This window comes from Micropterus dolomieu, linkage group LG02, assembly GCF_021292245.1.
Source record: "Micropterus dolomieu isolate WLL.071019.BEF.003 ecotype Adirondacks linkage group LG02, ASM2129224v1, whole genome shotgun sequence".
NCBI lineage: Eukaryota > Metazoa > Chordata > Actinopteri > Centrarchiformes > Centrarchidae > Micropterus > Micropterus dolomieu.
Window position 1 is genome coordinate 31,896,149 of NC_060151.1, and position 22,239 is coordinate 31,918,387.

General features: G+C 47.8%; 2 protein-coding genes across 2 annotated transcripts in view; one reads left to right on the forward strand and one right to left on the reverse strand.

The window, feature by feature from the left end:
- The window catches only part of ube2m (ubiquitin conjugating enzyme E2 M), a gene marked incomplete in the record, with an annotated part of 9,561 nt that extends 5,370 nt beyond the window's left edge, over positions 1 to 4,191 (reverse strand). The window contains 2 exon segments of the mRNA XM_046042239.1: positions 1,289 to 1,383; positions 3,868 to 4,191. Of these exon segments, the coding sequence (XP_045898195.1) occupies positions 1,289 to 1,383; positions 3,868 to 3,982 (210 nt within the window).
- A 3,376-nt stretch (positions 4,192 to 7,567) lies between these two features.
- The window catches only part of zgc:158376 (uncharacterized protein LOC100101643 homolog), a 22,311-nt gene continuing 7,639 nt past the window's right edge, over positions 7,568 to 22,239 (forward strand). Inside the window, exons 1-8 of the mRNA XM_046038715.1 lie at positions 7,568 to 8,252; positions 11,053 to 11,253; positions 14,203 to 14,346; positions 16,032 to 16,118; positions 17,249 to 17,434; positions 17,532 to 17,564; positions 19,876 to 21,155; positions 21,268 to 21,431. Coding sequence (XP_045894671.1) covers positions 11,068 to 11,253; positions 14,203 to 14,346; positions 16,032 to 16,118; positions 17,249 to 17,434; positions 17,532 to 17,564; positions 19,876 to 21,155; positions 21,268 to 21,431 — 2,080 coding nt within the window. The 5' untranslated portion in view covers positions 7,568 to 8,252; positions 11,053 to 11,067. The remainder of the gene's footprint in view (positions 8,253 to 11,052; positions 11,254 to 14,202; positions 14,347 to 16,031; positions 16,119 to 17,248; positions 17,435 to 17,531; positions 17,565 to 19,875; positions 21,156 to 21,267; positions 21,432 to 22,239) is intronic.

The window sequence follows — 22,239 nt, forward strand, 5'->3', positions numbered from 1 at the left end:
TTTAGCTATGGAGTGATACATCTCGTCTCTAAATGATCTTTGTTGGGAGTTGCACATGCTCAGTTCCTAGTTAAGGACTACTAGCCAATCAGAAGCAGAGAAGTGCGGGTCAGCGAGGAGCCGGTAAACGGCTCGGGTTCAGCCGTACGTGTTGCCGACCGGCTCGGCAACACGGACTGGAGCGAGAGTTTCAGAGCGGTGAGTTATTAATCTGTATCCATAAAGTTTTAACTGAGCTCTGTCTCTACATCACAGGAACAACTTTATGTCCACTGACTGCCTGGAGGGTAGCTAGTGTTTGGAAGGGAGAGGAGAGCTGCGTGCTGCAGCTCGCCGTTTCTGAGGGCGTGTCGGAGTAGCCGCGTGGCGAGCATTATATGAGGCGCGTTTAGCTTTCATCCCTGTGAAGTCACAGGGATGAAAGGGAAGCGGCTGGACTACAAACGAGCTGTTTTCAGGCAGTTCTGTGGGAGATGGGAACTCCCTTTGGGCTTTTTCACTTTGCAAACCTGTTACAGCACAAAAAAGGGATATAACTCAATAAAGGAGAGGGGAAAAGCCAAAAAGCAGAATATGACCTCTTTAAATCCAGTTACAGCTGTTTCATTTCTGTGGGTTGTTTTTAATTATTTAATACTTGTGCAAGAAAAAGCTTGTCAAACTTTTTCTAATGTCCCGCCCCATCCAGGCTGTGATTGGTCGGTTGACGAGGAGCGACTGAAAAGTTGAAAAACAAAAGGCAAAGATCCAGCTGATGTTAAGTGGCCAGCGATCCAAAGCCGAACCTTCTTTCTCTTCTCCCTGATTTCTTCTGTCTCACCGCTTCAGCTGCCGACGACACGTAACGTCACAGTCTCTGTCACAGAGCGACCCGCCCACCGGCTTTTCTCTCGCCGCTCTAGAGGCGAGCCCCGATATGTTTTGAACGATTAGCAGCGGGACGGTGAGGGGGGGTTAGGGTAGTTTGTTGTCTTTATCGTTACTCGCTCACTGCCCATAAATGAGTTTTTGTGGTTCATAATAACTGTACGCACATGAAAGCCCGGTGTGGGCGGAGCTAATGAGCAGACTGCAGTGCAAACTGGGAGGAGAGTCTCACAATCACAGCAGACTTTTTCTGATCGCGCGTTAACAACATCGCAATCGTGCATCCCTAGATCAGAATACTGATCATTAACTGGCTCTGCTCTGAATCATTAAAAGTATTTTAGATTTATTTAGCTCGTGATTCTTCAGATCCACAATCCTGCAGGGAAACCGTTTCCCGGACAGCAAGTGAACGGCCCACCTCGTCTGGCGAGATGATGAGTCTGAAGTTGAGGAGGTCATCGTCATCAGGGAAGTTGATCTCACACGTCTTTGGCAGGTTCAGCTCATTGATGTCTGAAAAAGACGGGAAGAAAACATCAGTTTGTTTACAGGATACGTTAAAATCAGACATCACGTTTTAAATCTGGCACATTGAGACTCTGCTGATTCATTTTCTCCCGTGTGTGTTCACATGTGGTCAAACTGTCCCCATTAAAGTGGCTGAATCAGCTGTTAGCCGCTCCTGTTAGCGGTTAGCACAGACAGACGTCACCGGATCACTGTGGTACTGAAGGACACTTAAAACCATGAAGGTCCTCATCGTGCTCCTGCAGCGCCTCCTCTGGTTTTCTAAGCTGATCCCTCAGCGAGGCCCCCAACCCAAACCACCCACGTGGAGCTGCTGAGAGGCCGGCAGGTCAGACTGCGGTTGTACTGGACAGGTGTGAACGTGTACCTGAGTGCTCAGGGTGTTCCTCTGAGACCTGCCAAGAATAAATTAAGGTTAAAGCGAATCCCCCTGAAACCTGGACGTCCTCAGAGACCAGTTATAAATGATTAGAACGTTAACGTGTCGTGAGCTCGTTACGAACAGCTCACACGAATCTGGAAACCTCTCGTACCGTCCTCAGTACGAACAAACCTCTAACGTAGGGCCGGGCTATCAAACAATAATAATAATTACCTTAATATTATTCTCGTCAATAACAAATATTCAATAAATATTTGATCGAATTCATCTGAATCACGAATGAATCAGCACTTAATGTTTCTATTAAGATATTTATTCTGTAGAGGAAAAGGGACTGAAAAAAAAAGACCTTAATTTTCCTCATGCATATTTATTACAGTTTTATCAGAATAGTTCTGCCTCAGATTTGTGAAGTGATCGGCTGTTTGGCATCAAGTGACCACAAAGAAAAGTTTAAAACCACAAAAACGTTCACTCGGGAGCAAAAACCAGCCTTTAAACTGGAAGAAATAACGATCCGACATTTATCCTGATAATTATAGATATGGAATGAGGTGAAGTTTTGTTTTTAAATCGTGATAAACTTTTTGACCGTATCGCCCAGCCAGACTTTTGTCTTCTCCTGCCGTTTTTACCGGCGAAGCCTCTCTCTGAGCCCCACACACGCCCCTGTTAAGGATGTCACGAGAACCGATACCGAAGTTCTGAAAACATGTCGGCACTTGTTTTGCTCGGTTCTGAAGGTACCGGAGATCCAATCCGTGGAAGACGCAGCTGCAGCTTCACCTCGACCAATAGAAAAGAGTTTGGAAACCAGGAGAAGTTAGTTTCTGTTTCCTTCAGCAGCTCCGTGTCAAAGCCTGGATTTCCCCCAGTTCTGTTGGGGATCTAATTCAGAAAATCTCCAAAGGTGACGACGCAGTTTGCAGCTCTAAGAACTGAACGTGTGTCCAACGCTGCTGTTACTGCGGGAGGAGTTAGGGAGGTCTGAAAACGTCAACACGATCCGTTCTGCTTAGATAAAAATCTCAAACGACTGCCAGTGTAGACGGAGACGACCCTGAACCATTTCACACCTGACAGTTTGTTTTAAAAGGTGTGTATGTTGAAGTGCATGATGGGATTTATTGTTTTGTTTGTTTTTTACTGCGGTATCTATCGTTGAATTTACTGGTATCTGTATCGACTACTAAAGTTCTGGCATCGTGACGTCCCTATAGGCTGGTTTTGTACTGAACTGAGCGCGACACGTCAGCGGCGGCGATGCGAGCGTTTCCTGTCGTCCAAACAGTGACTGTGAATCTTTAAACTGAGCGGCGTGGAAAGTGATTCGTAGCGGTCCAGCTCCAGAGTGAACCTGAACCTCCTCACCAGGTGAGTCTGAGAGTGCGAGGAGACGCTGTGATCTGGCGTTTATCTGTCCGTCTGCCCGCAGGCTGATGGAGGACGCCACCTGCCCACCGTCAGCTGCTCACATGACCCGTCTCACCTGGCGTCCCCTCTGTTTACAGGTCTGTTTCAGTCTCCAGGTGTGCGTTTGGTCCTCAGGATGGAGACTCACCTCTCCTTGGGTTTTTAGTAAAGAGTGACACACCAACACTAGGTGGGTAGCTGCCCATCAAACTGCCCCTGCCCTCAGTTAAATCAAAGTGTGTCCCCCCCTGTGGGTAATTAAGACAGACAGCTGACACAGCAGGTTAGCTGCTGAAAGCTACCTGCTAGCCTAAATAAATCCAACCTAGGAGATGCTGTTTTGTTGTGATCTGCTGTGAACAGAGAGCCGGTTGGCAGAGCTGGATGTGATCCGGGTTCTGTGTTGTTTGGTGTTAGCTGTGCGCTAACTGATGCCTGCTAGCGTCTCACTGGCTGGCTGCGTTTTGTTTTCAAATATAGAACAAGCTAGCTGTGCTAACACCACTTCAGGCTAAAGTTAGCGCGCTAGCTGTTAGCCTCTGAGTTATAATAACAGCCCTCTTTTTAAGTTGCCGTGTTGTTTGAATGTATCCTGGTCCTGTAGGTCTGTAGGTAAGTACTCTGCCAGGCGGGCAGGACCAGCTAACCTGGTCCCGGTTCCGGTACCAGCCTACCTTTCTGTATTCGGAGCTGGGCCGCGCTGGCTTTTTTACCCCCGGCTCCTGTTCTGTTTCCTCCAGCAGATTCCTCGTCTTTCTTCTGCTGCTTCAGAGAAAAGAGCTTAATCATCTTCAGTTATTTGATAACGTGTCGCCTAAACTTCGTGTCCCTTCGGTGTGTGTCGGCGGTCTGTCCGGGTCCGGGTGTGAAGGGTTACAGAGCGGGTTCCTCACAGCACCGTGATGTTGATGGAGCCGGTGCGTCTCAACTATGAACACTGAGGAGAGGAGCTAACAGAGCTAGCCTAGCCTGTTAGCTAGCAGGGGAGGCCGGGTGGGGGGGGTCAATATATCAAATGTTTCACAATATTATTAAGTCATAACTCACAGTAGCGTTAGAAAAACTGTTTAAATTTATGGAAGATCATTAGTGCCAGACACAAATAATTAAAATCTGGGAATTATAAAAAGTAAAAAAAAAAAAAAAAAAAAAAAAGTTAAAGTCATTCAAAGCCCTGACATAATACGTCATTATTATGAAACTATTCACACCAAAAGAGAGAGTCTAACCGTGCATTTATGTGGTGTAGGAATAATTGGAAAAATGAACAACCCCTGAAGTCAGAACAACATCTCTGAAAGTCAGAGAAAATTTTGATACACGAGACGAAGATTAATTAGGAAAATTATTTGTTAGCAATATTTGCAGTACAAGCAATATTTTAGTGTAACAGGTGCAGTAACAACTCAGGGACAAAAATCACTTTGTAATAGAAAGCTTTTCAGAACAGTTTCAGAACACTTGGATGACAATCAAACACATCTTTGTACAGTAGCAGCGTCCATGTTGTTTCCAGATTCCGTCTTAAAAGCACATGAACATACCGAATCAGAAGAACTTCACAACTCAGGAAATGGGACTATCCAAGGAGCATTTGAATGCACCATAATATAATATAATAACGTTGCTGAAGTTAACGTTAGCTAATGTTCCTGAAACTAATGTCAATGTTATTAGTAGATAATAAACATACTTTTACAGCAGGTGCGACCGTGAACCAGTTGTTTCAGCAGCGTTCCTGAAGCTAACGTTGCTGAAGCTAACGTTGCTGAAGCTAACGTCGCTGAAGTTAACGTTAGCTAATGTTCCTGAAACTAATGTTCCTGAAACTAATGTTCCTGAAACTAATGTCAATGTTATTAGTAGATAATAAACATACTTTTACAGCAGGTGCGACCGAGAACCAGTTGTTTCAGCAGCGTTCCTGAAGCTAACGTTGCTGAAGCTAACGTTGCTGAAGCTAACGTCGCTGAAGTTAACGTTAGGCTAATGTTCCTGAAACTAATGTTCCTGAAACTAATGTCAATGTTATTAGTAGATAATAAACATACTTTTACAGCAGGTGCGACCGTGAACCTGTTGTTTCAGCAGCGTTCCTGAAGCTAACTTTGCTGAAGGTAACGTCGCTGAAGTTAACGTTAGCTAATGTTCCTGAAACTAATGTTCCTGAAGCTAACTTCAATGTTATTAGTAGATAATAAACATACTTTTACAGCAGGTGCGACCGTGAACCAGTTGTTTCAGCGGCGTTCTTTAGGTGGCAACATTTTACAGCCTCGGTGCAAACCTTTAGATTTTCAATATTTTCTATATGTTTATTTTTTTTTGTTTTTCATTGTTTTTTACGGCTTTATCTGTGAAACTCTTGTTACCTCTGACAGAAATACAGTCACTGGAAAAGGAAGACGGGGGTTTAGGATTAAAGAACAGCAGACTCAGAGGAAAGAGAGCCGGGATAGGAGCCATGTTGGACCAGCACGGACTTGATTCGGCTCCTAAAGATCCGGTCTGGACGAAATGGGACTCAGGGACTGTTACATCTTTACAGAGACCTGGTCCATCCACATCCCGGATCCAGCACTCGGCAGGTGGTCCATGTTCCGAGCTGCCCAGATGAGAGGAGGTGGGCTTGGTGCTCAAACGCAGTCAGGATGGACAAATGTCAGACTGTTTAATGTGAAGATGAAACTTTCATTTTATCATCTGGTTGCTGCTGTTTACATTCACCCAGACGCAAATTCAAAAATTGTACTGCAAAATTGTTTCGGGGGGATACGTGTCTATACGTATATAAATAACTGTACGTATTGTTTTATTTTATTTTACCATATTTTAATACACATTTAATTATCTATCAAGGTCAAAACACTGTTGTGCTTGACTGCTTTTCATAAAGAATTCCAGGTCGACGCAGTTTATTCCACTCACTTTATTCCTCGCTCTGCTTGTTTACATCTGTGCTAGCTTCTGTAATCTACATTTCCAGTTCCTGGTGTTACAAAAAAAGGGTCCTGCCTCTGGCAGTGGTACTAAACATTACAGTACCCTTACAGCAGCTCATGTTAAAACTCAATTGGTACTTATTATTACGTAATTACGGAAGCCAAAAAATGACCACGTGCACAATCATTTTACTTTATCTGGTATCTCGAGATCATGGCACAGTTATCCTGTTATCTCAGGAATTTTCTAGTGATAATGGGATAACGGGATAATTTACTAGAAAAAAAGCTGTAGTACATTGAAAACTACAAATCCCAAAAAGCTTTTCTTTTGGCATTTGACGAGTTGTATTAAATAGTTTCGCTCTTCATGAGTCAAAATTGAGACTTAGGGCGCTTTCACACCTGTAGTTCGGTTCATATGGTCCGGACCAAGTGAAAAAAATTATCCACTGTTGCATTTTAGATCTGGTCCGGTTCATGTTCACACTGCAGCTTTACAAACCAACCAGAGGAGTAACCATGACGTCACACAGACTGACAGGTAACTTTTTGATTGGACAGCTTTGGCGATTGACATCCTGCATCATCAGGACCCACGTGGAGAAATCAAACTCCGTTGACTGACAGAAGTTTCTGCAGCACTTTAATGCTTCTGATCTGTATCGCAAAGAGCTCATGAAGTAATAATTTATTATAAGCATGATTAGTAATGCTAGACCGCATATCGACCGCAGAGCTTGTTATGAATAATAACGTAAAAACATGTACAGTAATAATTCGGGGCTTATTAGCCTATAGTATACTGTGGTATCGCTGTCACACATTTTATATGGACTTAAAGAACTGACATGGTAAACGCTTTTAACCTATTAATTAGGGGAAACATCGGCGATGACAAGTATACATTACCAAATGATTTTCATAAACATAGCGGCTTAAACAGATCGTGAACACATATCGCGGTCAGACGATAGATATTAGTGGTTTAGCTTTGGAAATAATGCTCAGATCACATCTCTGCTATCATAAAATCCTGTTTGGTTCGTTTGCTTTCACACCACAAGCGAACCAAGGGGCAAAACAAACTCTAGTGCGATTCAACCGAACTAAATGAGGCAGGTGTGAAAGCACCCTTAGCGTCTCACAAATGTAATTATTTGAACATTTGATCTATAATGTCATAATTATGAGTTACTAGGAGTTTATTCTTTCATTGTTGTCATTCCTTTTTTTGTTATAAACTACTCTATCAATCAAATCAAGGCAGGAAACTTCCACACGACTTCACATTGAGAACTACAAATCCCAAAATGCCATTCTACATCCGACGCATTGTGACGTAGACACGCAGGGGTGGCGCGTGCGTATTTTGTCGCTGCCCATATTTTATTTACAACATTATTTATTTATTTTATTTTTCCTTCTTCCTGCGAGGCAAAATGGAGCGCGGCAGGCGATCCGTAGTCACCTGCGTGATGTAATCGATGCGGGGGGTTAAACGCGCCACGGGCGACCGACTGACTCACAACACCGAACAGAATCACGCACAGCCCCGCAGCCAGGCGCCAACACAATAGGCACGGAGAACAATAGCCGCGCGCTGCCCTTTATCCACAATATTCATTTTAATGATCAGCGGGGCCTAGTTCCTGCGGAGGGTTATCACCGTGTGTGGATTAAAAACACTGCGCTGCCGTTACAATGAGCCATTTTAGGTGTTTTGCGGCCCCCCGGGAGGACGGGAGGAGCACGCTGTAAGGGGGGAGAGAGGGGGGAGAGAGAGAGAGCGAGAGAGAGCGAGGGGAGTGAATGGGCACGACTCAGGCAGCAGCACTGCGCCCTTCACTTTATCGATATCGATCAGTTTGGTAATCGAGACATTTTGCAGCCACAGCAGCGGGACCGCGACGCTAGCCCGGGAGCTAGCCGGAGCACCGGGAGCTACAGCGATGGGACGCGTGTGAAGCAGCCCGGGAGCCGAGCAGCAGCCTGGCGGAGAAAGAAACAAGGAAGCGGACGGCTAGCTGCGCTAAACCGAAGCTAACGTTGGGCTAACTGTTAGCTAATCTTATTTCTAATGAGCCACCAAGGAGTATGCGACCTGATACGAAGAGGTTTGTACCCGCTGCAGGTTTATTCCTTCACCGCCAGCCGTGTTTGTGTTTTTGTTAACCTGCCCGGTGTGAGGCGGAGATAATGAAAGAGGAAGCGGCGAGCTAACATGTTAGCACGCGTAATGCTACCGTTTGTGATTACGGGGGGATGGGGGCGGCTCGGATGTGTCATTACAGATTCTTTAATAAACACCGTATCCAGCGTGTGTAAACGTGCGCAGGCACCTTCGTGTTGGCCGGCTGAATGTAGGTTAGTGTGACGCGCTGGTGATTAGCCGCTAGCAGCTAACGTGTAGCAAGAGCTGCCAGATGCGCATCTTCATTATTCTTGGCTAGCAGCTCGCGTTATGGTCTGCTCACGCTATCACAGAAGTTTACATAACATTAGCACATCAGGATAGTGATTACGCAACACGTTCCGTTAGAGTGCAGTTTCTACTCTGCTTCTATTTAAATACACACATTAGCATAACAAGAAGCAGAGCAGTGATCTACAACATGGAGTAGAACAGGTGTTCTGGGTTCATTTAAAGACTTACAGCAGAGCTGCCATGATTACTCAGCCAGTGCTTTGATCAACAGGCAATTAACCACCTGTTTTGATAATTGATCAATCATTCAAGTCCAGCCGAACACCAGCTGTGTCCAGGTGTGTCTTCACCTGTGGGTACACCTGGGGTTTCATGTATTTAACCGTCCAGCGTCTCAGAACCGTAGGGGACGAATCAGAATCTGTGACTCTCCGTAAACACGATTAGTCACCGATCAGTCGATCAGCAGCGGCTCAGATAATTACTTTATTTTTAATCTGTCATTGTTCTCTCAAAATGCTGAAAATCTTCCGCGTTCATGTTTTCAGACGTCAAGAACTGCAGACATGAAGCGTAAACTAAAGAGTCTTTGTCGCCTTGTAACGGGCGTATTCCACAACGATTTATAAAGGTTACTCTGAGCTGCAGCAGGTTTGCTAACAGCCGTCAGGATGAAGTATGATAAAACATCTGCAGAGGTGAAACAGCTGGAACTCCCTGTCAGTCCGTCATTATCAGTTAATCTGCCAATCGCGCGCTGCTGCTGCTGCAGGCTGCGTGCGGCTGCGCGCTGCTGCAGGCTGCTGCAGGCTGCGTGCGGCTGCAGGCTGCGTGCGGCTGCAGGCTGCTGCAGGCTGCGTGCGGCTGCAGGCTGCGTGCGGCTGCAGGCTGCTGCAGGCTGCGTGCGGCTGCAGGCTGCGTGCGGCTGCGTGCGACTGCAGGCTGCGTGCGACTGCAGGCTGCGTGCGACTGCAGGCTGCGTGCGACTGCAGGCTGCGTGCGACTGCAGGCTGCGCGCGGCTGCAGGCTGTGCGCGGCTGCAGGACACACAGTTCTTATAGCTTGTATTGACGGTGATCCATCTGTGTTGTTCCTGATGAATGAAAGAGTAAAAGCTTGTTCACGTCTGAAGGTGTTTTCAGGCAGCGACCAGGTGCAGCGGGGAACATCACTGTTCCGACTCCTGAGCGTCTGCTGATGATCTCACCACGCTGATCGACGCACACGACCGTGATGTCGTATCGTAAACGTTTATGGTCTCTAAACCGAAGCCTCCCGTCGCCAATGATCTGTAAAGATGTGAATAATCACTGAACTCGGGTCCCTGCTGGAGTAAACCTGCACCAGCGATCCGTTGAGACCGGGTCCAGGATTCTGATCGCTGGTGCAGGTTTGGTTTATTGCATCTCTGCAGGAGATGAAGAACCATCGTTCTGCTAGTTCTCGTCTCTCCTGGTGTTGTGGAGCGCCGCTGGGTTGGCGCAGCCCGTTAGCTGAAGCTGGATCTGTGGAGCCCCGCTTACAGGCTCTGGTTCATGGTCCCGACCTGTTGACCCGCAGCACTGACAGGTGTGCAGCAGAGACGTTAGATGTGACATCACTGGAAGGAAGGAGACCTCTTCTCGCCGCCAGCGTCGACACTTGCAGCTCAATCTGACCAATCCGAGGCGACCCCTCCCCCCCCAGGCAGGGTTATAAATGAAAGATGAGTGTTTCTGTCCTGTTCAGCCTGCAGAGCTCCGTATTGATCAGTATTGATCAGCTGCTCGTTCCCTGCAGGTCAGCAGGTCGCCTGCAAACACAGCTGCTCAGGATATTATTACATTTTAAAACGTCTACAAGTTCTTACAGCGCAGGACGGTAACGTTTAGTCAAAAAGGAAACATCGTAGTACGGCTGCACAAAGTTATCGTTTCAGCATCGTCACCGCAGCGTGTCCAGCCACGTCGCATCACTAATCTGCCTGATGGGACTAATTCCCGCTGATTTAAGGGTTCGTGGATTCACAGTTTGTCGACAGTCATTGATAAGCAGCGAACCACCAATCACAATACTGTGGTTGATCAGTTAATCAAACAGCCAAAGCCCCGCCCCCGTTAGCTGTCGTCAACAACTTGAAAACAAGTGAGGAACAGGGGGAAACGCTGAAACGGTGGATTTGGTTGGAGAAAGACGATCAGCCCGTGTGTCACTGAGTGCTGCAGCACAGCTGCTCTTTATTTACTTTAAAACATGTTCACTGCATTAAAGCTCGAGAATCCTTAAGAGCTGCAGATGATGATTCTTTTCACTATTGTATTGATTAATCTGCCATTTATATTCCCGGAGAGCCCATATAAAGTCAGAACATAGTTAGAGTTGATTATTAATATTATAAGTTCTCCAGCGTGGCGTCTTCAGCAGCTCCGTGCGCTTTAAAAATCTTCTGACTGACTGACCGACCTTGTTCAGGCTGGAAGTCACCGTGTACCTGTGTTGTCTGTCTGCAGCTGACTTGTTCGGGGATGTCGGGCAGTAAGGCGCTGGGCGGCGGGGCTGGCGGTGGGGCGCGGCGCAGGCGGACGCGGTGCCGGCGCTGCCAGGCCTGCATGAGGACCGAGTGTGGGGAGTGCCACTTCTGTAAGGACATGAAGAAGTTCGGAGGGCCCGGCCGGATGAAGCAGTCCTGCCTCCTGAGACAGTGCACGGCGGTGAGACACGTGCACACGCATGCACACGCATGCACACACATGCACACACACACAGCAGCTTGATTGACAGGTCACCTCCCCTCTGTGCTGCTTCTAACAGTTGAATCTGGTTTAAACTCTCTTTACTCAGTGAGCCGGTCTGGTAACACACGAGACCGGTGTTGGCTCTGATTGGTCCACGTGACCTGGTAGCCAGGCGGCGCTTCAGCTCTCTTACTGACTGCATGTTCGCAGGACGTCTGTGATCCAGGTCATTGTTTTCCAAGGAAGGTAAAGTCAGGGGCATCTTCAGTCCAGGCGCCACCTCCTGTTTCAAACCCTGCGTTCACTGTCTGCCATCTTATTTGAATTCTGGATGGGTGTGTCACAATGGGGGAATGAACGACATCTTATCCACCATCATCACCGCACAGCTGTTCAGCTGACAGAAGCTGACGTTCTCGCATCGTTTCCTGTTCAGTAACTTGATTTCTTGTGTACGAGCTGCGAACACATGCTGCTGTCAGACTAGTATCTGAAATATATATAGATAATGTACATGATTAGTGTGCAGGACGACATCAGGACACGGCTGCTGGCTTCGTGTTCCACTGATGATGTTCCAGAGGACAGAAAGCCAAATAACTGTTAAAAAATATTTTGTTCATCTTTCTCCATTTAGAAATCTTTTGGATCAGTATGCTGTGTGTTTATTTTGTAAAAGCTAATGAGAAAACAGGCCTGATTATAGTTTTTTATATTTATCACACAATTTCAGTACATGTATCTGTTATTGTGGTTTATTGATTTACACAACCTTTTAGCTGAGGTGGTGCAGATTTCGTGGATATGAAGAAAAGACCTCACAATCACTGGTTGGACCGTTTATATTACACAGCTCAAGGTTAACACCTCTGTAATTACTTTTTATTAGTAATGTGATTTTTAAATCTGTTTTCAAGAAATCTTCAAAGCTGAATTATATGAACACATTTTTCTGCACCAATTTAATGTGGAAATATTTTTATTTATGTAAAGGGAAACACTATATAATAAGATCCACTTTCATTTAATATCTGCTGAGTCATGATTTAGTCCTCCCTCCTGTTTGTGTCTTGGTTTGGGGAAGTAACCTCTTTAAATCTGCGTGTGGCTCCTTTTCACCTCAATGAGAAATTCATTCATTTTAATTCAGTTAGAAACTCCTGGACTTTAAAAGCTCCTGCAGCTTTTTTTTGCTCCAGTTAAAAATTTTCTGCACATTCAGAGTCTCTCCCACATATCTGTGTTCTTTGACGGGTCCAGAAGAAATGTATTACGAGATTAGATTAGTCTACCTGCCCTTAACTCTGCTGTGCATGACGTTACTGCTCTGCTGATCCCCTTCAGACCGCCTGACCGACGCAGTCTGGGGCTGCATGTTAAAGTGAAACTAACCAACAACTTGTTATCGGGCAGAAATCTCACCACAGATCCTCACACATGTTAACTTCAGCGGCTCAAACAGAGCAAGTGTTCTTCCCCCGCTACGTTACTGCCGGGTAACAAGTTGGCTGCAACTCAGAGCGCGAGAGGTTCACTCCATTACTATCACTGCACACACAGGTGTCCCTCAGCTGGGCGGGGCTGATAACATTTATTTTTCACTGTTAGAAAATGAATGCGCTGCTTGACAGACAGCTTTTAGCCTGATCGTGGAGATCCGGTCTGCTCTGTGTCCAGCAAATTAAAAATATAAATCAACGTTCTCATTAATGGAGAGATTGAGTTGTATTAAATGACTCCATTGATGAGCAGCAGTGATCAGTGGCTTTATACATGCAGAGAGAGATGCGGAGGAGTGAGGACCGGACACGGTGTCCTCACTCCAGAACCCAGACCCGTCCTCACAAAGAGACGAGAACAAACGAGCTAACGAGGCTACAGTTACATGTTTATGTAATCCACTGCCACACGCACACAGGTTGTGTTTCTGTGTCGGTTCTTCAAATAGCTTCAGCGGGAGAGGATGCTGGGTTTCCATGGGAACCAGAGATGGTTGCTGATGCTGTGAGCGAGAGTTGGCTTTGATCCATAACACACACACTGAGCCGCTGAGTCGATCTGCTGCTCTTCATTTTGTTCCTGTTATGGAGGAGGAGGGAGAAGAAGTGTAGGAGGGAAGGAACATAAGGGGGGGAGGAGGGGAGAGCGCCCTCTGGTGGTTTGGCATCAGCAGGAGCAGCTCGGTCCCAGTTGTAGCATCAGAACACACTCAGGATCATTATTACATGTGTGATGTCACCGAAGGCTAAGTTAGCCAGTACTAGCATAATACACCCCGACCTAACGTCCAGCAGTCAGATTGCATTGTGGGTAACAAAAACACACATTTAAGTGTAAGAAGCTGTAAAATGGAGACATTTAGGATCATGGATGGATTCATTTCTGCAGCTGGTCATCATATTAGTGTTTAGCTCAAAGCAGAGCCAAGCTGCTAGCATGGCTGAAGACTCTTTGTTTCTAAATGTCCACACACCTGATTCTGACTCACCTGTGTCTCTCTGTCTGATTCTGACTCACCTGTGTCTCTCTGTCTGATTCTGACTCACCTGTGTCTCTCTGTCTGATTCTGACTCACCTGCGTCTCTCTGTCTGTCTGATTCTGACTCACCTGCGTCTCTCTGTCTGTCTGACTCTGACTCACCTGCGTCTCTCTGTCTGTCTGACTCTGACTCACCTGCGTCTCTCTGTCTGTCTGACTCTGACTCACCTGCGTCTCTCTGTCTGTCTGACTCTGACTCACCTGTGTCTCTCTGTCTGACTCTGACTCACCTGTGTCTCTGTCTGACTCTGACTCACCTGTGTCTCTGTCTGACTCGGACTCACCTGCGTCTCTCTCTATCTCTGTCTGACTCGGACTCACCTGCGTCTCTCTCTATCTCTGTCTGACTCGGACTCACCTGCGTCTCTCTCTATCTACCTGTCCAGCCTGTGCTGCCTCACACGGCAGTGTGCTTTGCATGCGGCGAAGCAGGGAAGGAGGACACAGTGGACTCTGAGGAGGAGAAGTTCAGCCTCTCTCTGATGGAGTGCACCATCTGCAACGAGATCATCCACCCCAGCTGTCTGAAGGTCAGTGATCAGCCTTATTGGTTATCATACAGACTCAGGTGTGTGTGTTCTACCTGGTATCACCTGAGAGTTATGCTGCCTGAAGCTATGTGATTGTTTGTCATCACCTTGGTCAACAGGCAGGAAACGCATGGTAGAAACAAATTCCAGCACTGGAAGAAATATTTTAATGTGTCTGTGCAACATCTTCCTCTTCAAACATGGAGACTTTCCTCAGCACAGAAACCATCGTCAGGAAACGGGAGACGAGTAAAGAGAGAAACATAAAGATGAACGTTTATTCTGTCAATATGTCAAAAAGCTGTGAGCTTCTGACCCTAAGATGTCCTAAAGAGGCCACCGTACAGAGAAACAGCACTACTCTGACAACCACAAGGAAGCATGAAGCTGTGAAAAGAGAGATCTGGGAATGTCCAATCCGTTTGTCTTTATATAGCACATTTTAAAAACAAGGTCACCAAGGAACAAACAAGGAATAAAACATGGACAACACATGCTTCAAGAACAATTCAAAGACCACACACAGCTCTCATGCTGGATTTAAAACCAAGGAAGTGAGTTTTCAGATGGGTTTTAAAAGTTTTGCTTGGCAGGGCCCTGTGGAGGCAACTCATTACATATTTTAGAGGCTACTGCTGAAAAAGCCTCAAGTGATAAAAACTGGATTTAAGAACAGTATTTATCTGATTGTCAAGTTTAAAATCACTTTGTTCTGACGAAAGTTGCAGGTAGCCTATGTCCACAGGAATGACACTAATAGCCCGGCTGGGTCCAAACACAATGACCTCAGTTTTATTTTCGCTGAGATTTAAAAAGTTCGAAGCCATCCAGACCTTAATTTCTTATAAACACACTAATAGAGCGATCAGGGAGTTGTTTTCATTTCTTTGGAGTGACAGATAGATTTGGGAGTCATCTGCATAGAAGTGGTAGAAGATGAGGTTAAAGGAAAACTGGAGTGGTCCGATTGAGCCTTGCAGAACTCCACAAAGAAGAGGGAATGAAAAGAACTATGTCTGCCTCGTTCTTCTCTTCTTTCAGCGCTGTCAGTGAAGAACAGCTACACCAACGGTTTTCTGTTTGTCCTCGCCATCTATTATTTCCTGTTTTTGACATTAATCCTTCCTCTGAACGCTCAGTTTAATTTTTACTCCTAGCTGCTGTCCATCTGTACAGTTGTAATAAACAAACAGTACTCTGTGATAAACCATCACTCCAGTGGACCTTTGTTTCCAGTAACCCCCATCTGGCTGTGGCACATAAATCACTGCTGGTTGATGTAAAACGCATCGGTACCGCTTCACCAGATTTAAATCCTCTGATATACTGCGAGCACAGAGAGATTTACGTTCATCAGCTCTGTGTGAACTCGATTAGCTGGAACGTACCGGATATTTATTTATACGTAGAAGTCACAAACTGACAACCGAGATGGTTTGATCAATACAGATGATCTGTATCAACTCCAGCTGACCGTTTGATCACTTTTTAAAAGCTGGACTAAACAGACCTTTTCCTGTAAAAGTGACCGTGTTGCAGCTGTTTCGTGTTAAAAGATGATTTATTGGTTTGGGCTTTTATTCTGAAGCAGCAGCAGGAAGTAACAGATGTTCACCTGGATGTAAACTCAGGTGTGTTTCTGTTCGATGCAATTGAAGGTATGTGACAGATGTTTGTCTCCTCAGATGGGGAAAGCTGAAGGAATCATCAATGATGAGATCCCGAACTGCTGGGAGTGTCCCAAGTGCCACAAAGAGGGCAAGACCAGTAAGGTAAGCGTTAGACCAGGACCCGGGACAGCACGGCTCTGGTCAGCTCCATTAAAACTGAACAAAGCCGAGTCTGATAGTCTGAGAGGTCCTACAAAGGCCATCGAGGCCAAAAGGTGTGATATAGAGAGCCCAAGCCCCGCCCCTTCCTGTGGACCGCCACGTGACCTTATTCCAGAAAAAGATACGTACGGGACATTGGGCTTTGTGGTCTTTGTAATTGCACATTTTCAGTCTCTCAACTGAAATTATCTATTAAAACTGACAAACATCATTTGTGTAATTCAGGACGCAATTTAAACCAGGTCTCATGGCGGTCTGCAGGAAGGGGCGGGGCTTAGGCTATCCGTGGTCATTTTACAAGACTAATCTTCACAGCATAAAGTTGTAATTCTGCAATATTTCAACACAAGTGTTATAGTTTTATAATAAAATAAAGTTCAGCGGAAGTTATTTTCTTTCTCCTACAATTTGACTTTATTTTAGAAATATTAAATTTAAAAGATAAAGATGCTTACGATACTAAGTTTACGTGTTTTCTTATAAAGTAAAGACTCTAATTCTCATAATTATGTCTTTGTCTTCACTCTTGATCTGAAACACGGGCCCTCGCTGAGCCTTTAGTGGTGCTTTCCTACCGGACGGTTGGAGGTCGGCTCCCGGTGTCCTCTGAATGAGGCAGCTTCATCCTAAAACATTAGCATCTCTTCAGAGTTTAAACGTTTTAATGACCCGGTCCGTTTGTTCTGGAGAGGTTTCTACCAGGAGCAGAATCCTGAACTAAAAACAAACTGAGCAGCTAAACTGAGCTAACGTTAGCAGCAGCTCAGCTGGAAACACACCGGCTGCTAGCGAGCTTATTTCTCTCCGACCAATCAGCAGTCTGCATTGTTTGGAACCTCGACAGAGGCGATACTAAAAAACAGTAGCAGATTTCACCCAGAGGAAAGCCAAAACAGACGAGTCGAGCTGTGGAGCTGTCAAGCGGTGGAGATGCACAGTGTCGACATTTTCTTATATGAATTGAGAGAATTTAACGTTCTGGTAACGGAACAATAAAATCTATTGCGTCTTAACATCTTAGTCCCCATCAGTGTTTCTGACTGTTAAACCAGCTCCATGTCTGTGTCCAGGACCAGGCGGACGGCTCGGGGAAGCGCAGGCTGGATAACGGCGAGGTGGGCCGCTGGAAGCTGACAGACGACCCTCCCCCTAAGAAGAAGGCCCCGCCCTCCCTGGAGGAGGGGGGGAGGTCGGAGGGGGGGCATAAGAGGAAGAAGGAGAAGGAGCTGCCTCAGGACAGCGGCCCCAAGAAGAAGGTCTGGATTGTCCACCGCCTGAGGACACGATGCTGATGTTATGTGTTGAACCTGTTCCCAGCTCTGACTCTGTCTCTTCTTCCTGTCCCTCTCGTAGATGAAGGGCGCCCACGAGAAACGCCTCAAAAAGGTACGAGATGCTAAAGACCTGTTGTGTCCCGGCCGAACTCTGCGTACATTCAACATGAAGATGTGGCTGCAGCGCGACCTGGTTTCTGCTCCTCAGAAGCCACATAGAGCTGTGCTCAAAAGTTTGCATTCCTTTTTGATCGGGCGAGTAGGCAAAACAAATGTCTTCTATTTCTGATTCACACTGAACTGTAGGTCATAAAACATCGCAGCAAAGAACAAAATGACCCGTGTTCAAAAGTCTGCGTATCCTTAGTTCTTAATACCGTGTATTGCCCCCTTTAGCATCAATGACAGCGGTGCAGTCTTTTGTAACTGTTGTCCATGAGGCCCTGAAGTCTTGCAGGAGGTATAGCTGCCCATTAGCGCTGCAACGAACGACTATTTCGATAATTGACTATTAGGATTATGAATTGCAAAATTACACAATGCATTTTTCTTTAGGCATCAGCTTTTAAATTAAACCTGAGGTTGTTTCAGGCACGTGCTAATTAACAGTCAAGACAATAAAATAATAATAATAATCAGAAATGCAACGTTTCTGCTCCAGCAACAGAAAGTTCAGCTGAAATCAAGTCCTGATCTCAGCAGCTGATCTGCTGTTTAGCGACAGAGCAGTTTCCACGCCAGTACTGCAACACGCCGGGACAAACTGACATTATATTTATACAAAGAAAGGTAAAGTAAAAGTCTGCCGAATTTACAGGAGGGTCACCTTGGCCATGTGCTTTGGGTCATTATCACGCTGGAAAAAGCGTCCCATCTTTGCAGAAGAATGCAAATTGTCTGATAACACGCTGCATTCATCTTGCCATCAGTTTTGACAAGATTCCCCCGTGCCTTTAGAGCAAAACATCAGTGAGCGTCCACCATGCTTCACAGTGGGGTTGGCGTTCTGTTCACTGTGGGCCTTGTTGACCCCTCTCAAACACTTGAGAGGGGTCAACGCTCTTACAGTGTGGTGCGTCCAGGTGTTGTCGGGCGAATTATAACCGGGCTTTTCTGTGGCGTTGGCACAGTAAAGGCTTCTTCCTGGCAATTCGACCATGCAGTATCATTATTTTGTGCTCCTGGCAACAACCAGGGCAGCCTGTATTTCTCCTTACGTTACCTGTGGGGTTTTTCTTTGTATCTGAACAATTCTTCTGCCAGTTTTGGCAGAGATCTTTCTCGGTCAACCTGACCTTGGCTTGGTATCGAGAGATCCCAGAATTTACCACTTCTTAGTAAGTGATTGAACAATACTGAGTGGCCTTTGCAAGGCTTTGGATATCTGTTTATATCCTTGTCCATCTTTATAAACACCTTGTTGCACAGGTCTTTTCTGCTCCCCATGGCTCAGTGCGTCCACGTGAGAGCTAACAAACTCATTGACTATTAATACACACACACACACACTAATAGAACTTGACTGCCATGTTCACTAGTGTGTGTCACTCTGTGAGTCTGTAACAAGGCCAAACATTCATGGGTATGTAAACTTCTGATCAGGGCCATTTGGGTGATTTCTGTTATCATTTTTTAAAAAGGAGCCAAACAATTAGTAATAAGACACCTGTGACGTTGGGATGGAACTGCACATTGTGGAGTGGCCTTTTATTGTGGCCAGCCTAAGGCCTTTTATTGTGGCCAGCCTAAGGCCTTTTATTGTGGCCAGCCTAAGGCCTTTTATTGTGGCCAGCCTAAGGCCTTTTATTGTGGCCAGCCTAAGCCCTTTTATTGTGGCCAGCCTAAGGCACACCTTTGCGATACCGATGCGGTCTGATCAGCATCTTGATATGCCACACCTGTGAGGTGGATGGATGATCAAGGCAAACTTACAGATTCTGACAGATTTGTGAACAATATTTGAGAGAAATGGGCCTTTGAGTTTAGCTCATGATGAATGGGGGCAAAAACACAAGTGTTGCCTTTTATAATTGTGTTCAGTGTATTTTCAAAACCAATGCCAACATTTCTGCCAGGGGATGCAAACTTATGAGCACGGCTGTTTATGCTGCAGCTTTGAGTTGACATGTTCAGTTACTGGACGACCACACGCCTCTTTCACCTGAAAGTGTTCTTGTTTACGTCTGTATTTTTAAGAGTATTGAGTACCGAGACCCAGACCCAGTCAGGATAGCCAGAGAAGGCCGTGTTCAGTAGGAAATCCGTGTACTGGGACATACTAAACTAAGGTAGTCTGAGTACTTCTGACTAAATCTGAAAGACGAGCCTGACGTCTGTGGTTCAGACCGACGGACTGACCCGAGCAGACGAAGGAGGCGGGACTCTGCGTGTTTGCTGATCTGAGTTTTTCTTCTGTCCATCAGAAACCCAAACAGGAGGCGGCGGAGTCCAACGGCCCCACCTCCTCCGGAGGAGCAGGAGGACCACAGGGCTCCTCTTCTACTACTTCTTCTTCTTCTCAGCCTGGGGGGGCGGGGGGTGGGGGAGGAGGAGGAGGTGCAGGGGGGACGTCGAGCGCAGACCAGCGCTCCCATCACAGGGAGAAACTGGAGCGCTTCAAGAGGATGTGTCTGCTGGAGCGCCGGCCCGAGTCCTCGTCCTCGTCCTCCTCCAGCTCAGAGTCCGACTCCGAGTCCGACTCTGACGACTCCCTGAGGGGGGAGCAGGCGGGAGGAGGCTCCTCGCCTTCGTCCTCCTCCCCTGCCCCGCCTCCTCCTGTCGTCTACGGCAACAGCAGCGGGGGGCGGGCGGACAGAGAGAGGAGTCGCAGCGAGCGGGAGAGAGAGAGGGAGAGGGAGCGGCGCCTGGCCGAGCTGGGCTTCAGCGCCAGCGAGGACTCGGAGGGCGAGGGGGGGAGGGGGGAGGAGGAGGCGCGGGAGGAGGAGCAGGGAGGCGGGGAGAAGGCTCGGCGGCGAGGAGGAGAGGCGGGGCTACCTCAGCGAGGAAGGAAAGGAGGACTGCTGGACGGAGAAGAGGAGGACACGCCCACCTCTGACAGGACCAGGAAAAACTCCGCCTCCCTCCCGCCGCCCTCACCCCTCTCCTCCAATCAGATGCCTCCGTCCTCGCAGCACGATGGCTTCACGGGGAAGCAGCGCAGCAATGGACAGGAGGCGCGCAACGGGCGGACACGAGGAGGGACGGGAGGGGGGAGGGAGGGAGGGGAGAAGGAGAACGCCAGCGGTGTTCTGACCAATCACAGACACAGTGGGGGAGGAGGGGGCGGGACCAAAGGCAGCCGCGGCAACAAGATCCGTAGCAACAGTAAGAACCAGACGTCCAGAAACACCTCCTCCTCTTCCTCCTCCATCCCCACCTCTAACGGGGGAGGAGGGGGAGGCCCGGGCGGTGGCCTGATGATGTCAGCAATGGCGGCGTCCCCCTGCTCGCAGCCGTCCCGCCTGGCCCCGCGCTCTCAGTTGATGAAGCGCAGCCCGCCGGCCGTGCCCTCGCCCCCCCGGCCCGTCCAGATGGAGCGGCACCTGGTGCGCCCTCCCCCCACCTGCCCCGAGCCCAGCTGCCTGCCGCTGGACTCTGGCTCCTCCCACATCATGACACGTGACGTGTGGCTCCGAGTGTTCACACACCTGAGCCAGAGAGAGCTGTGCGTCTGCATGAGAGTGTGCCGCACCTGGAGCCGCTGGTGAGTGACATCATCAGTGACATCACGCAGCCTGATCAGAGTCTCCCATTGGTCCCTGCAGCTGATCAGTAAGCTCCTCCTCCCAGCGTCTCAGGTGTGTCTGTCTCCTCAGGTGTTGTGACAAGAGGCTGTGGACGCAGATCGATCTGAGCCGGCAGCGCTCCATCACCCCCCCCATGCTGAGTGGGATCATCCGCCGACAGCCCGTCTCCCTGAACCTGGGTTACACCAACATCTCCAAGAAACAGCTGATGTGGCTCATCAACCGCTTACAAGGTGCCGCCCACACTTCCTGTTTACCTGTTTACCTGTTTACCTGGATGAGTTCAGTCAGAGAAAGGAAACGTCTGTCGCTCCAAGAGGCCCCTTAATCTGTGAACCTTGAGTTTATGCTTTACATTCAGCAGCAGGGGCCTGTAAGGTCAACGGTTTCTTCTTAGTTTGAATACCCGCCTGTTGTCTCGCCTGCTGTCTCACCTCTGGTCTCGCCTGCTGTCTCACCTCTGGTCTCGCCTGCTGTCTCACCTCTGGTCTCGCCTGCTGTCTCACCTCTGGTCTCGCCTGCTGTCTCACCTGTGGTCTCGCCTGCTGTCTCTCCTGCTGTCTCACCTGTGGTCTCGCCTGCTGTCTCTCCTGCTGTCTCGCCTGTGGTCTCTCCTGCTGTCTCACCTGTGGTCTCGCCTGCTGTCTCTCCTGCTGTCTCACCTGTGGTCTCGCCTGCTGTCTCACCTCTGGTCTCGCCTGCTGTCTCACCTGCTGTCTCACCTGTTGTCTCACCTCTGGTCTCTCCTGCTGTCTCACCTGTGGTCTCTCCTGCTGTCTCACCTCTGGTCTCTCCTGCTGTCTCACCTCTGGTCTCGCCTGCTGTCTCACCTCTGGTCTCGCCTGCTGTCTCACCTCTGGTCTCGCCTGCTGTCTCTCCTGCTGTCTCACCTCTGGTCTCTCCTGCTGTCTCACCTCTGGTCTCGCCTGCTGTCTCACCTCTGGTCTCTCCTGCTGTCTCACCTCTGGTCTCGCCTGCTGTCTCACCTGTGGTCTCGCCTGCTGTCTCACCTGTGGTCTCGCCTGCTGTCTCTCCTGCTGT